Source organism: Adiantum capillus-veneris, chromosome 1 (genome assembly GCF_014529385.1).
Source record: "Adiantum capillus-veneris isolate H3 chromosome 1, ASM1452938v2, whole genome shotgun sequence".
Lineage (NCBI taxonomy): Eukaryota > Viridiplantae > Streptophyta > Polypodiopsida > Polypodiales > Pteridaceae > Adiantum > Adiantum capillus-veneris.
In genome coordinates this window covers 16,228,466-16,244,558 of record NC_140931.1, presented here as the reverse complement: position 1 = coordinate 16,244,558, position 16,093 = coordinate 16,228,466, and the positions used below count along the sequence as shown (strand labels likewise).

Genomic DNA, 16,093 nt, shown 5'->3' with positions numbered 1-16,093 from the left:
GAGTGCAACAAAAAGGAATATTAAATTTAATTATTTCTCACATTTTCACATATAGAAGACTACTCTAAAATGGAATTGGAAATTTTTTTAACAAATTGAATAGAAAAAGGGTGTATTTTATTTGTATTTTATAAAATTTACAAATTGAATAGAAAAAGGGCGTATTTTATTTGTAAAAAATTCACAGATAAGAATTTTTAAAAATAGTTCTTGAGCACATGTGATATACACAATGTATACATAGTGACCCCTCCCCCGTCTCCCAAAAAACAAATTCACCTACTATCTAGTTTTACTTGCTCAGGGTTAAAAAGCTAGTTCAAGCTTTTTGGTGAGGCGATGACGCAAGCTTGTAACCTATTAGTGTTCACTCGGCCCCTAAGAGATGCAGATCAAGGAAACTCACAAGTGTCTTCTACGGTATGGAGTGAGAATTAACACATTTTGGCACCTTGTAGTGAAGGTGAGTTACAAAGGAGACTCCCAAGAATTAGCAAACCAAGGATTGTTTCAGCAAAAATCCTTGCATCCACTGTGGAAAGACCAATCATCCTTTGGATAAATGTTTTAAGAAGAATAAGCGACAGATCAACATGTTTGAAAGTGATGAAGATGGTGAAGCACCAACACTTTTCGTAGATAGTGATGTCTTGTAGTTTTCATTCTATTTTATGTTTCCTTTTATGTAAGTCATTTGTCAATAAAATGTACGGGTTATAGACACTGTCACACATTAGTGGTAAGACCGTCTTTTTATGTTTGGTTTTGAGTTCTGGTTTGTTTCACACTGTAGTTGTTTGAGGGAAGTGCACACACATACCTATGTTATTGTCAAGGGGGAGACTTCCACTTATAGTTTCAGGTGATTGAACTCTACCATGGTTTGTCTCGAGTCCATTGTCAGTGGTTTGGGCTTGAGGGGGGTTGTTGGGTTCAAGCCCTGTGGTCTAAGCCCATGGGAAACTCCTCTTATAGCATGCAGAGGAAAGTTTAGTTTAGAGCCTGCTTGCATGGCCACTTTTGCTTTATATTGTAAGCATTTTTACAAAGAAACACAATCAATACATAGCGTGAGTTTTTGGAGTATCGAGTCTTCTCTCTGCTCTCTCTCATTCTTCTTTTTGCCCTCTCTCTCGTCATGGCTTCTACATGCCACCACCCACCCTAGTCTCCACCATCAGGCAACACCCTCCTTCTTAATGGAGGAAAAAGCTGCCCTATTTTACAATCTGCTATTAGCCCTTGGCTCGGTGAGAGGTTCTTCTGATGAGGCAGTTCTGCTGATGCTGGTGGCATCGTCATGCCGCTTCTTGAAGGTGCAAGGCTCCCTTCAATAGCCTGTTCGGGTTGTGCTAGTTGGAGCTTCCAGTCTCGGGTATTCTGGGTCTTTTGAGTTTTCTAGTTTCTTCTTCTGATCCGGCTTCGATGTAGCTTGGATGGATTATCATGGTTGCATCCTGGTTGGTCGGTTGGTGATGGGGATGCGGCCCCCAACCTTGCGACATTATGTTCGACATGCCAAGTACGTGTGGTGGTGCTTGTGGGCTTGGTGGACATGGCGGGTTGTGGTGGTAGCCTCCCGACATGGTGGCATCTTCTTGGCCTTCTATATCATTGACGGATGTGTTTAGTAGGGTTTATTATGTATCAAGGTTGTGGCTCCTTGTAAAAACCGGAACTTTGGTTGGTTTTTGTGTCATTTGGTATGGTCAAATCCAGAACTTTGGGTGGTTTTTGTGTCATTTGGTATGGTCAAATCCAGTGGTGCCTTGGCTTGGTCGGAGCAAGACTTCTTTGTAATTTTAACTTTCTAATTCGTTTCACTCACTTATGTGAGTGAGTTTTGACGGGAAAAAAAAAATCCAAAGGAGGCCACTCTTATAAGGAGTTTACTTGGGAAGCCATTTTTTGAGAACAAATGGGCATGCGTCATTATCCAAAGACCTTTTGAGAGCGTAAGGTTATGGAGAACTTTTAGATTTAAAGACTTCTGAAGGTGGAGTGAAATATGTTGCTACGATTTTGCAAGCATGTCTAATTAGCCAGAATATGGTGAGATGCTCTTGAGATTTTTCAGGAGAAAAGAGGGAGGGAGGACACGTGTGGAGAAGGAAGAGAGAGAGAGAGAGAGAGAGAGAGAGAGAGAGAGAGAAGATCTATTTTTTGTGTGTCGATAGCAAATGTGAGGGAGGACATTTTTTGGGTCGTCTGTCTCTCCGTCACCTGCATAGAGAGGGGTGGATTGTGTAGCTTGGTATCTCTCTCTGTCGATCGTGCAGGTGGAGTGAAAAGGAGAGAGCAACTTTCCCACCAATATTTCTCGAGTATGCGATTAATTCCATAGATTTAGAATATAAGTACATCTAGAAATTCCATTAGACTTATCAGCAAAAACTGGCTAGTTAATAAGTGTACTGTTAGCATCTACTCAAACCTCGCCCATCCAAGCTTGGGCAGGGGGCCATGGGAGTCCAAACTCTCATCCACTGTCACTTTTGAGCCACCAATGAGTAACGACAGGCTGGCTTGCACATCCAAAAACCCAAGTTTGGGGAGTAGGTAGTGTATAAGCAACCTTAAAGGGAAGGACACTTTAACAACTTCATTGTTTTCGTCGTGAAAGGATTCAAAGGAGGCAATATATACAATAAATGACTATGAGACCTTGCATAAATGGCTAAGTGAAAGCTCACATGAAGGGAAAGGAATTCTTATGGATTATCCCCTCGCTCCGTCCACTAACTGCAACTCAAACAAGGTAAAGTTTTTACGGTGGCCTTAAGAAGGCAAAATTTTTAGTTGTAATAAATTGTGTGTGTGTGTGTGATATCAAAGTTCGAGAAAAAACATTTTGAAAAACATACAAAATTTCTTTTGGGTAGATTCAAAGAAGAAATTTTATAAAATAATCGGTATTTTTTGTAATTTTATTCTATTTTTATTTTAAAAAATCGAACATTGGTGTGTGTGCACGTGTGCATGTGTGTGTGTGTGTATGTGTGTGTGTGTGTGTGAGAGAGAGAGAGAGAGAGAGTGAGAGAGAGGGGGGGGGGAGGTAGTATTGGAAAAAAATCGGAGTCCAATGTATTTTAATCGGCTAAAATCAAAATCTCAGTTATATTTTGAGCTTGCTTTATAAAAATCGAGAAATTTACACAAGTTCTAGTGTTATTACGAACAATAGCTTCAAATTTTGACCTAAAAATCAAAAGAATTTCAAATTTACCCTTATTTTCATCAGTTAGAAAGAGGGAGAGGATCTTCTTTATACATTTTTAATGCCTCGCATCAACACCAATATAGAGATACCTTTTAAAAACACTAAAATGAAGAAAGAATCATATTGTATGTAATCAAATGGTAATGAAAATACTAAAGTGCAAACAAAAGGTACATTACATTTAATGTGATAGTGAAACTTTTGACGGTGAGAGATTTGCACGTTTTCTCTACCAACTCCTCTGTATGGCCTTCTTAGGCCCAAAAAAGGTGCAATTAGAAATGTGCTTCTTAGGTGTCCTCCACACAAAGGGGGTAATCATAATATAAGGCTTGACTTGATTGATGTGATGGGATATCCTTTAATGGTTGACCTTAAATTATGTGAGTGTAGTACTTAGAGTTCACACTAAAGGGTTCTATATATTTCAAAGAGTTTCAAAAGTACATGTACAAATGAAAGTTTTTTTAAAAGTTCAAGACTTATGAAAGAAAAAAAATCTTTTAATTCACGATTAAGTGTGGGCATAGAAAGATTCAATAGATACCTTTTGAATGCACGTGCTATAGATATTTTTCAAAAGTGGAGGTTCCACAAGGATATCTCTCACACACAAGCGTAAATTTAAGGGAAAGTTGTGACAAGGCTAAGGGTGGGTTCAGACAAGGCGACGGAAGAAAAATGCAAAAGGGCGTCGATCTTCCATGGCAAAATTTGATTGACTGGAGTTGAGATACTCTTTCGTCGGGCCCTCCATTTTTCTTCTGACTCCCCCCCTCGGAGAGTTGATGGCCTCTCTCAGCCCCCTTCACTTTTTCACTTTTCCTCCTCCACACTATTCACACTAGGCGACGGCACAATTAGGAAGGCTTGTTTCTTTCGCCGGTTCAGTCTGAACCCAACCTACTAACTTTATCTCAAAGAGGTAAAGTTATTTGAAGGGAGGGGTTCATCGAAACAATTACCATGTCCTTGTTTGGGGGTACCCTTAGCCCCCTCCACATTCACTTATGCATGTATGTATGAGGTGTCTTATCGAAGGTGTTTTCAATCTAGTCTTGCGTCTTACCCGGCCCGAGTCCCTCCGAGTGTGGACCCTTTTGAAGGTACCCTTAGCCCCCTCCACAGTCACATGTGCATGTATGTATGAGGTGTCGTATCAAAGGTCTTTTCAATCCAATCTTATGTCGTGCCCAACCCGGGGCCCCTCCCGTGTGAGCCCTACCTATCTATATTATTCTATATTATTATAAAAGGGAGAGATATTTCGACCCCCCGCTTGACACATGGCGAGAGCTCCTTCATCCGGTAGTGTACCCTACCGCTCCAACGAGACACAGAGAGAGAGAGAGAGAGAGAGAGAGAGAGAGAGAGAGGGGCAGCCACGGGCCATAGTATAACGCTACATCTTGATTCTTCATTTGCAAGGGCCGTCGCTAGGAAGCAAATACTGAGCTGATCACTGACTGTGACGGGGCCCTAATTATGCAAACTTCAAAGGTAGAGCCGTAGAGGTGAAGGCTAGCTTTGACAAGCGAGCTTTATAATTAATTAGACTGTCGTGTTATCTAAAGTTGAGCGTTGTAACCGTGAACGAGATGCCATCTAAAATTTTCTAAATTGACACTGTTGACTAAACTACCAATCATTTCTTAAGGAAGCGTATCGTAGTAGACTGTAATACATTAGAGATGAGCACGAGGCGAGGCCAGTGGGCGCCCGGGACGTAGAGGTCGGGACTCGGCAGGGGGAAAGTTACTGTCTTGGGGTGCGAGACGTTGACGAGCCTCGCGATGCATGCAGCTATTTAAGCTTTGCCTCTCGGGAGTCAGGAAGACGTTGCAAACAGTAGCGATCGGAGTCATCGCATCGATGTAGGAGGACGACTATAATTTAGTAGATCGGGATGCTGCCGACTCGTGAAGATCGATGCAAACAGCAGATCGAAAAGAGGATAAGAGGAAGAGGATAAAAATACAGAAGCCAGTCAGCGGGTCATAGTTGTAAATCGATGCAGCAAATGCAAAGACCTTCATAAGCCGCGGCGGATTAGGGTTCCAAGGCCGGCTGATTAGGGCACCTTTTTATCAGATAAGCGGCGGCTATAATGGAATTAAGCAAATGCTAAATACGTACTAAGCGAGTGCTTATATAAAATTTGATGTACCTGCTGCAAGGTCAGACTACTGGAGGCACCCGCTGATCCGCTGCGCCGTCTGAGGGAATATTGCAGCTGCCCCGCTGCTGATGCTGGCTCATCATGATGCTGCAGCTCCACCAGCACAAAAGCGTCCTGCAGCGCCTCCCCAATATTCAATACCTCCACATCGACCTCCTCAGCCGCCGCACCACCTGCATCAGCATTAATCATTATTAATCCTTCAGGAGCGTCGCATTATTCACAATTGAACTCACCCACACATGAATATTCTTCCTTAATTGTCATCAACCAGTTTCTAATCCCCGCACCCACCTTGACCGAAGCATATGACGTTGCTGGAGCTCCCTGCACCGAATCGCGACTTCTCTGGTGCCCTAGCAGCTACAATGTTAAAATGGTGCTCAAGCTCCGCCATCTCAGTATTCTTGGTTTTGTCTTCATCGACAGCTCCATCCTGGATCGGCTGGTTCCTACCCACAATATTAACAATATGACTACCTATAGTCCCACTAACCTCACCATGCTGAGCTACAGCATTATGCTCTGCATCTTCATGCATCCCCTGATTCGCGGAGCCGCCAGGATAATCGTAACCGTTAATATACTTGTCTGAAGCAGCTGCACAACTATAAGCTTGTTGACATGAGCTGTTATTTTTCGAGACTACAGCTGCTGCCCTCGATGCGAGCTGTAGCAGGTTAATGTTTGTTTTTTCGTAGCCGTCCTTGAATCGTTTTGCATCATTTTGCAGAGCTTGATTGAGTGCTCCATCACAAGAGTGATTGCCGATCCCCTCTAAGGCGTGATAGTACTCCTGCATCTCAGCCGTCACCAGACTGCCTACGTTCTGCGATGGGTTCTCCGAGTTGGTCAGTGGCACATATCCACTATTATGCCCTCTACTGCATTCTTGAAGAAGCAGCTCTCGAAAACTTTCCGGAGGAGGGCCAGGATAGGCATCATCCATTAGCTCCTCTTCAAAGAAAGGGGATCCGGATTTAATGATGTTTTGTATGTGCGTGTGCATGTTGGGGCCGGGCTTAACATCGTACTGTTGGTTATCCGGATATTGAGAGTTGGCATCATTGATTAGCATCCTTCCATCATTGGCTTTCCTGAGTACTTGTGAGCACATTATATTATTGTTGGGGCTGAAAGAGTGCGAAGCGTTGGTATATTTTGATGATGCAGCTCTATACTCATTGAGCTGAGGAAGATGATATGGTCCACCTGCAGCCGGCCGCGCCATTAAAACTGGGAATGTGTCGTAGCCTTCTTCTCCACTCATTGCATGCACTTCTTGCTGTAGTCCATGTGGAACAAGTAGCTGCGACTGCCTCCACAGAGCTATAAGACTTGGGGATAGCCCATGAGCATTAACGTAGCCTGGCTTTGCATCATAGCTGGTTGGGCATGAGGTGCTTGCTCTAGCTGGATGATCCGTGATCATTATGTACAGTTTAATTGGTGGGCGTTGCTAATGCGAGCTAGAGAGAGCCGATGAAGGACATGCAGACGTTGCTCATGTCCTTGCAGCAGATCCCTTTGATTGACAGATACGGTACCCAGCAGAGATGGTCGCTCTTCCGCGGCCATCCGGCCTTACATCAAGCAACCCTGCAAACAGTTCTATGTCAGGATTAAGAAATATCGATCTAAATCAATATGATCTAGCTAGAATATATATGATCTAGGTAGAATTAATATAAACCACCATATCCTTCATATGATTGCAAAGAACGAGATGAGCTAAACCGTAATTGAGCTGAACTTTTCTGATAGAGTCTCAATGGTAAAGCTAGCAAGCTGAATCCATGATCTCATTATCAATATCCCCAGTAATTAATGCTATTCAAGAATATTTTCTACTATCCCATAGATGCAGTAATATTCACTGGAGAAATTCAGAGAGAGAGAGAGAGAGAGAGAGAGAGAGAGAGAGAGAGAGACGCACGCGACCTAGCGCCATAGACTGTTTGCACTAAGTAGAGCATGGAGCCATTACAAAGCCTAATGCAGGAGCGTACTCTCTATTACACAATCGGGTCATCTTCATGAAAATGTCAATGAGATATTCAAGGGGACAGCTTGATTGAGAGAGATCATCGACAGGGTCTACTACCTTGGCGATCACAATCATGTAATGGTCGTTTCTCAATGATGGTGCAAACTGTGGGGAAGGAGATATAACCATGTAAAGAAGCCTACCCTAACGACTTATTAAAATAGAAGGCCTTGTTTTTCGGGATCGACAGTGGGGTAAAACCTGTGGTGAAACGAGGAGAGTGCTCCAAGTGGCATCTTCATTGACATGCTCAAAAGCAATGTTTTTAAATAAACACTATTGAATGGATTGAGGCAAGAGAAAACCCCTCTCCCCCCTCGTCCCCCCCTTCTACGGTTGAAAATGGGTATTGCATATGCTCTCAATTGTCAGAACAAGTATAGGAGATCAACTTAGGCCACCTCTATTTAGGTCACCCCTATGTGATCAACGTCATGCTACGGCCAAGACTACTCTCAATCATATAAGGCTATGGTCACACAAGGCTTAGTTATCAGTTATAGATAACTACACCAATTATGCTCAAATAGAGCATTAAATGAATAACTAAGCTGCTTGCATAGTCAGACATGGCTTAGTTATTCATTCAATCTCCCAACTATTGGACGTGAACTTCACAACAATGCCAAAATCGGCATAGTTGGGTCGTGAACTTCACAAACTAAGCTGCTTGCATGGTCAGACATGGCTTAGTTATTCATTCAATCTCCCAACTATTGGACGTGAACTTCACAACAATGCCAAAATCGCCATAGTCACAAAGGTAGGCACAATCATTCATTTAATGCTCTTTTTTGCTTCTGACCTGACCAAGCAGGAGGCTTAGTTATTAGTTCAAATTACTGATAACTAAGCCTAGCGTGACTTCCTTCTCAATCACCCTGTGTCATTTGGAGACATGGTCACTCAGCACTATCTCACACAGGCATGGGCAAGAAATTTTCCAAACATACAAATTTCCTTTCCTTGGACTTGCTAGGATGAAATTTCAAAATTTTAGGTTATCTTTACATATTTATACATTATTTACTTTGGAGTGAATCCCTTGCCTTCAACCTGCATTTTTTAAAATTGAAAATGACATGATTTTAACTGAGACACATTTTTCTCGAACACTGGTCCCCACCACTCCACAAGGGCAAACCAATTTAGTGTACACATACATATACACACACACACACACACACACACACACACACACACACACACACACACACACGAAAGCACTCTATTGGACACTTTCACAATAATCAATACCTCTTGCTCACAACTTTGTCAAGCATTTTGATAACGTAAGCATGCTTTTGCAGCATTAAGTCAAATGAACTTCTTATTGATAGACATGGCCACTTAGTACATTAAAGCACTTGCACATGCTATGTATTTGGAAATTTTAAGCACTTCACGTGTATAATTCATGGAGTCCATGCATGCCAGGCTCAAAAGGCTAGACTAATTTATATAACATTAGCTTACAATACTCTCTTCCTTTTTTTCATCATGACTAGATTTCACTTCATGAGACAGCCCTTTATGGTACGTAACTAATATATATTAAGGGACCTTCCATTTGCTCAAAACTCTTACTCTCAATTGGGAGTATTTGATCTCCAAGCATGGAAGCACGCCTAAAAATTGCAACCTAGCCCTTTCTTGCAGACAACCTCTTGCCCTCCACACGATGGACATATTTTCTCAAATTTCCCTTCCAGGGTTACTTCACATCAAGGTCAACAATGTTATCTATTACGCGAAGGTCTCTAGAATAACTTAACACTATAAGAGAACTGTCAACATTGTCGCGGATTAACAAATGGAAATGGAGAGACAAATCTTTGCGTCTGCGATAATAAAAGCAGCAATTGCTGCGGCAATGGTTTGCCACGAATAAATGCGGTAATGCTCGCACATATATATCTGCGAATATTATCGCATTTATTGCCATGCATATAGCCGCATTTTTTTTTCGCTGCACACCTTCTCAAAATAAAAGGTACTCATTTGGGCCACACAATTTTAGGTGGCACAAATGAACACCTTTACTTTTGAGCTGCATAAAACATATGAAACATCAATTGCATTTTGAAAAGTGTACAAGAAGAAAAATAATAGACTTTGAGCTCGCTACTGCTGCCCACCTGCGCACGCCTTGCTTCCCTCCCCCCTCGGTCACCCCCTCCTCCTGCTGCCGCCAGCCTTCCCCTACCCCCCCCCCCCGCCTCGGTTTCTCCTCGCCATCCGTTGCAGTTCGGCCTGCTCGGCATTGCTTCATTTTTGGGGCAGTGTCTCCTGCGCTTGATTGCAGCGTCTACCCGTCGACCTCTTCTTACAACACAGAAGTAGACACAGATGGAGGCTCCAGCTTCGCCATAGAGGGACTCGCCAGAAGCCCCCTCGCCCGACCTCGCTGAGCCCACCATTCGACTTGCTCTATCGTCGACAGAGCAAGCGAGCCTAGCCACTGAGGTAGAGCGTTTGCAGGCGACTTCAGTCATCTGCAAAATTCTCGGCACCCGCACTAGCAGAGGAGAGCTGCGAGACCTTCTCCAGGCCCGCCTTTTCGCAGAGGTGGGCAAGATCTTGGATGTCCAGATTCTCAGAAGGGGGTACTACCAGATGGAGTTCGAGACCTCCGAGATGGCTTCCAAGGTCATAGCTATGAGTCCACTGGCCATCCGAGCATCACACGTCCACTTTCGACAGTGGCGACATGGTTTTGACCCGACTTCGGATGTGCTAGTAGAGGAGGCAGACATCCCCATCTCAGTATGCTTTCCGGGTTTACGGAGGGAGTACCTACCACTTCTTTCCAGGATTGGCTCCGCCATCGGGACTGTCCTGGAGACACCTCGTACGGCAGCATCAGTAGCTGCCAAGGCGGCTGGCATCCCCTTAGTTCGAGTTTTGGTCAAAGATATCCACACGCTCCCAAAGGTCATCCTTCTGTATCGGGTGAGTGGGGGTTTGTTTAGACAGAGTGTGGAGTACTCGGGCCTCCCGAACCAGTGCTTCATTTGAAGACAGATGGGCCACCTAGCGAAGGCCTATCCACGGAGGAGGCCACGACCTACACCTCAGCCTCAGCCCCAGCCTGCCAAGACTGGGCCGCCGCCACAGCCAGCGGCACAACGCACAGATTCAGAGCCACCCTCCGAGCCTGGGGCTCCAGTGGAAGAGGGGTGGCACGAGGCTCGTGGCGGTCGACGCCACGGGCCACAGTGACAGCCTAGCACTCAGAGTGGCCCTCAGGTGCCTACTCAGCAGTAGTGGATTCCCACGGGGAACCGCTTTCGTCCTCTTGAGCAGGAGGAGCTCCCTACGCCAGTCTCCACCTCCGCTTCACCCTCGCCAACCGCCCTCCCTTCAGAGTTCCCCTCCTCCTCCTCATCCTCCCCCCCGCCCTCTGCTCCCATCCACTCCCCACCTCGCTCCTCTACCTGTGTCGCCCCACCCCGCTCCTCTTCCCCTCCGCCCCCCCCAACTTCTTCTTCCCCCCCTCCTACTCCAGTTTCATAGTCGACTCAGGAGATTGGTCCCTCGCCTGCGGCTAGGAGATCTCTTGGCAGCGCTTTTGCCACGAGTCACCTAGCAAGAGAGGGTCAGCCCTTCTTGCGGCCCCCTCTGCAGATTTAGACATCTTCCCTTGCAGCTATCCCTCGTGGTCTGACGAGCATTGACCTCCGACGCCGCTGGGATTTCTTTGACTACGGGTTCAGTCGCTTTCTCGGCGATTCCGTAGCAGCAGACCACGAGGCAACCTGCTTTTGGGTCCACGCTTTGTTCCTCTCCGCTAGGGGGACAGAGGCCTTGGACTCAACAGTTCGTTTCTCCTTCCCCCTCTGTGGTAGGGCCGAGACAGAGTGGTCCCTGGCTCAGTGGTGGGATGGCTGCATACATGAGTTCTCTCACCACATGGGAGAACTTGGAGTTACAGATTTGCTGCAGACTTTGTGGCCACTAGCCAAGTTTGCGGTGACACCCCCAGACTCAGCAGGATGTAGGCACATTGTGGTGTACTTTTTTGCTGATACGCAGTGTTTGCCTTACTATGTATACATTCATGAGGACTCCTGGACAGAGGATGTTGCTTTACGCACGGCTCGCTCTGCTTGGGCTTGGGCTAGGCACTCACTGCAGTCTCGCCTATCTAGAGGACACTCGGATGAGGATTATTCCCCATCCAAGCCAGCCTCGAAGATAGCCCTTCTTGCTGCTGCGACAGCATCTGTTCTCTCTCGCTCCCCATGAGAATCGTCTCGTGGAACGTGCAGGGACTAGGTGGGCTCCAGTTTCAGCGACAGCGGGGCCGATTGCGTTAGGAGCTTCAGCGTTGCCTTGTGGGAGGAGATATTGATCTCCTTATGCTTCAGGAGCACCATCTGTTTGAGAGCCGCATTCGGCGATGTGGTCAGATTTTGCATGGACGATATGATACCTTTTGGTCAGCTACTTTTGGACCTGGAGGCATCCAGGGTGGGGTATGTATGACTATTGCGGACTCATTGCAGCAGGCCATTGTGGGCAGAGGGATTATTGTGCCAGGCAGGGCTCAGTGGATTACTATGTAGGTTCAGGGTGGCCTTGTGGGCTTCCTGAACATCTATGCGCCCAATGTGGCGAGTGCTCGTGTAGAGTTTTGTTCACAGATTGTTGAGTCTTTGCCACAGGCTGACCATTGGTGTGTAGGAGGGGACTTCAACATGTTGGAGGACCCTTCTGATAGGATTGGAGGCAGCCATGCTACTGTGCATGGAGTCGAGTTAGCAGCTTGGGAGAGGTTGTGTATGACTTTGAGGGTCTCGGATACATGGCAGCACTCTGGCTTTGTGAGGCCTCCAGCGAGTCTTGTCTTCTCTAGATCGGACCGCAGAGTGGGAGGAGTGAATCTATTGCGGATAGATCGCTTCTACACTAGTGACCACTTTAGTGACTTGGGGGGATCAGTGGGCATCCTGGCAGGGACATCCTTCTCGGACCATGCACCAGTGATCCTCACAGTGGCAGACAGGCAGAGGAGTGGGAGCACGATGCTTCGCATCCCAGAGCGGTTCTTGTTGGACTCAACACTCAGAGAGAGGGTAGAGGCTCTCTGGACAGAGGGCATGGACAGCCAGGCTCTACCTGCAGACAGAGTGGCCTTAGGTCTAGCTCAGCTTAGCCACTTTTTTCTCCAGGAGTCTCTGGCTCGATGGGCTACAGCGAGAGAGGAGCAGCATCTCAGACGAGGCATTGCTTCACTACAGAGGATGCAGGAGCAGCATCCAGAGAGTCCATGGTTGGAGGAGCAGTTAAACAGCAGGCTCGACAGGAGCTTGCTTGCAGAGGGGAGAGGCGTCATGATTTTTCCTTTCACTGACAGGCATCTCAGTGGACTCACGTGGGTGACAGAGTGACAGGTGATTTTTTTGTTACACTGGGACCTCGGCACTCACATGCCAAGGTCAATCAGTTGAGGAGACCCGATGGGTCAGTTGTTTGTGAGCCCGAGGATATGCGTGTAGTTGCTACTGACTTTTACCGTGAGTTACTATCGACTGAGCCCCAGTCAGAGTGGCAAGATGCATGCAGGGAGCAGGTTTGGGCACAGATGCCTTGTCTTGTGACTGAGGAGATGCGCCAGAGGCTAGAGATGCCTCTTTAGCTTGAGGAGCTGCACACGGCTCTTAGGGAGCTCCCTTGTGGTAGCTGTCCAGGTGAGGATGCAGGTGAGGATGGGCTGACTCCCAGCTTCTTCTTGGAGTACTGGGAATTACTTGGCCCAGATCTTTGTAGTGCCTTTCAGTACATTCTGCACACAGGAGTGATGCCGGATAGCATGAGTGAGGGCCCGATTTACCTCATTCCAAAGGAGGGTGGCTCCTTGGAGGAGATTCGACAGTGGTGCCCCATCGCCATCCTCACCTCAGCCTACAAAATTCCTACCAAGGCTCTGCCCTGGCACGGTTCCGTGGGAAGGACCTTGTGATTCTTCTTCTCGATTTTGAGAAGGCATACAACAGAGTTGACTGGGACTTTCTAGAGGGCACTCTACACAGGATGGGATTCTCAGATGCTTGGATCAGAGGGGTGTCAGCTTTGTACAGACAGACTCACAGTGAGGTGCTTTTGGCAGGAGGTAGAGGTGAGCACTTCATGCTCACACAATCAGTCAGATAGGGTTGTCCTCTTGCCCCCTTTATCTTTTTGTTGTATGTGGAGGCGATGAGCAGATTTTTGGTGTCACAGAAGGTTGGTCTGAGGGGCTTAGCACTCCCTATTCGGGGAGATGAGCTTCTGGACGCTGAGTTTGCCGACGACTCAGCCTTGTACTTAGAGGGCCAGAAGGCCAATCTACACAGATGTGAGCAGGCTTTGGAGACCTTCTGTTGTGCATCAGGCGCACTGATCAATTGCAGAAAGACATTGGCTTTCTCGGTTGGCAGTGATCCTGTGCCAGATTGGATGCCAGGAGAGGGTTTCAGGTGGATTCCCCCAGGGACTGCAGTTCGGTACTTGGGTTGTGAGGTTGGTTTGGACTTGTCCCCCGAGCAGCAGATTGCTTCTCTTGTCATAAAATCTAATATCTAATATCCAACCAACCCAAATGATTTTCTCATATTAAATTGATCACTTAATGTGGGAGAATAAACGGGAACAAGTGTTAAGATATAGACATGTGCTTATAGATCTATCTCAACACGGGGCCAATGGTAAAGGGGCCAAATGACAGATGGTCTATCAAAGAGCAAGGCTAAAAAATGGAGCATAAGACCTTAGGGTTAGCTTCATTGAAGACCTCCAATAATGTGTATAAAAGGCCTTTGACCTTAGGTAAGCTAGGGCTGAGCTTGAGGCAAGGAAACCCGACCCAGCTCGAGGTGCTTGTCCTGCTTGTCATGCTTGATGACTAAGGTGCTTGAGGTGCTTAATGATTTAGGTGCTTGAGATTCTTGAGGTGCTTAATTATTGAGATGCTTGAGGTGCTTGACATGCTTGAGATGTTAGGGTTGCACTTGAGATGAGAACCCAGCCCAAGCTTAAAGTGCTTATGAGCCAAGCTTGTGGTGGGAACTGGGCCTATGCATGAGGGGCTTGAGGTGTCAAAAAGTCAAATATTCAATCCCTACAAGAAGGGGGTGAGCCCTACATGAGGGGGGATGAGAGAGAACACCCACACACTCACATAAGGCATGCATGGTACAAAGAAAGCAAAAGGGACACTTGTCAAGTTCCTCCTCATTTTGCCCTCACGGTGTGCCTGAAGCCTATTGGTTGGCCACCCAAGGGGTCCAATAATAATTTAGGAGATTTAAATAATTTATTTAGAGCCCTCTCTCTCAAAGGGGAAAGGGGGACACTTGTCTCAAGGCTACCCTTGATGCTTGTAATGCCTCCTGCTTGTGATTGGCTAGGCTTGGAGGGATCCAATGAGCTTCAAGCATGAGCTACAAGGGGGGGTTGACCCAAGCAAGCTAGGGGGTTTCTTAGGGGGTATACTCACCCACACACTCTCACAAACACTCTCATTGTGTGCTATGAAAAGTGCAAGAGCTCCCTCTCCTTCTCCAAGCAAGTAGAGGTTGAGAGCCTACACCAACACTCTTGGATATGGAGTGCAAATCCAACCAAGAGCCATGCTTCAATGCTTAAGCTTGCCATCTCCTTCTTCTTCATTACTATGCTATTATGTATGCTAGCAACAAGAATTATGATAAGTGAGGAACTAATTCTTTCTCCTACGAAATGTTTCTTCTTCCTCTTCCCTGCCCTCATTCCCTGCTAGCTCTCTCCACCTTTGAAGGTGTTTGAGGTCTTGGGACTGAGGCTTGGGATAGTTAAAGGTTTCTTCAATTTTATGTTATGTTTCTGATGCATGAAGCTTTCCATCTTCATTGCATCATCTAGGTCACAAGGAACACAAAGATTGTATTGTAACAAGTCTCTCTTAATGGGAGAAATCATAATACAAATGCCTATTGGAGGGGGGACCAGCTCCACATAAATCCGGTCCGCAACTGTTGTCATGTTCTCTAAATTCTCTCTCTTGCAAAAGTATTGTTCATGCAAAGTTAACTAATTGCTATGATTATGTTGCTATCTTCAATTATGTTCACTCGCTATGCTCACAAAGTATTCTCTCTCTGGCAAAAGTATTGTTCATGCCAAGTTAACTAATTGCTATGATTATGTTGCTATCTTCAATTATGTTCACTCCCTATGCTCACAAAGTCATCAAAAGTACTCTCATTAGTTTCCGCTACTCTCAAATTAAATAGGCCAATTTCATTACATTGGTATCAGAGCATTTGGTTTCTCTTTTCTTGCTTAAGAAGAGAGGTCCTTAAGTAGCCTATAAATGGTTGATGTTGTTAATTATATTAGGGTAAGTGGAATTGGGATCTATTATCGGTTTTGTTGAGCCCACTATGTGGGGGATGGTGCACACCTCGGGAGCTTTGGACTTAATAATGGAGTCTTTTTAGACTTGCCGACGGCTTTACCATTATTGAGCCATAAGAAGTTCGAAAGGAGCTAGCCCTTGGCAACTCTGCTATGTTAGACCTACTCCTCTACTCTCTATAATTAACCACTTCGAGCTGTGGGTGTAGATACTTAAGAGCCGATTTTCAAAGGCTAAGAGAAGTGGCAACTAAGGTTTTGAATTGCC

General features: G+C 45.9%; 1 protein-coding gene across 1 annotated transcript in view; it reads right to left on the bottom strand.

Moving 5' to 3' along the window:
* LOC147464363 (uncharacterized) overlaps window positions 1-6,983 on the bottom strand; it is a 33,113-nt gene extending 26,130 nt beyond the window's left edge. Inside the window, exons 1-2 of the mRNA XM_086509024.1 lie at window positions 5,694-6,983; window positions 5,388-5,572 (exon numbers count right to left, since the gene is read on the bottom strand). Of these exons, the coding sequence (XP_086365150.1) occupies window positions 5,388-5,572; window positions 5,694-6,831 (1,323 nt within the window). The 5' untranslated portion in view covers window positions 6,832-6,983. The remainder of the gene's footprint in view (window positions 1-5,387; window positions 5,573-5,693) is intronic.
* Window positions 6,984-16,093: the final 9,110 nt, after the last annotated feature.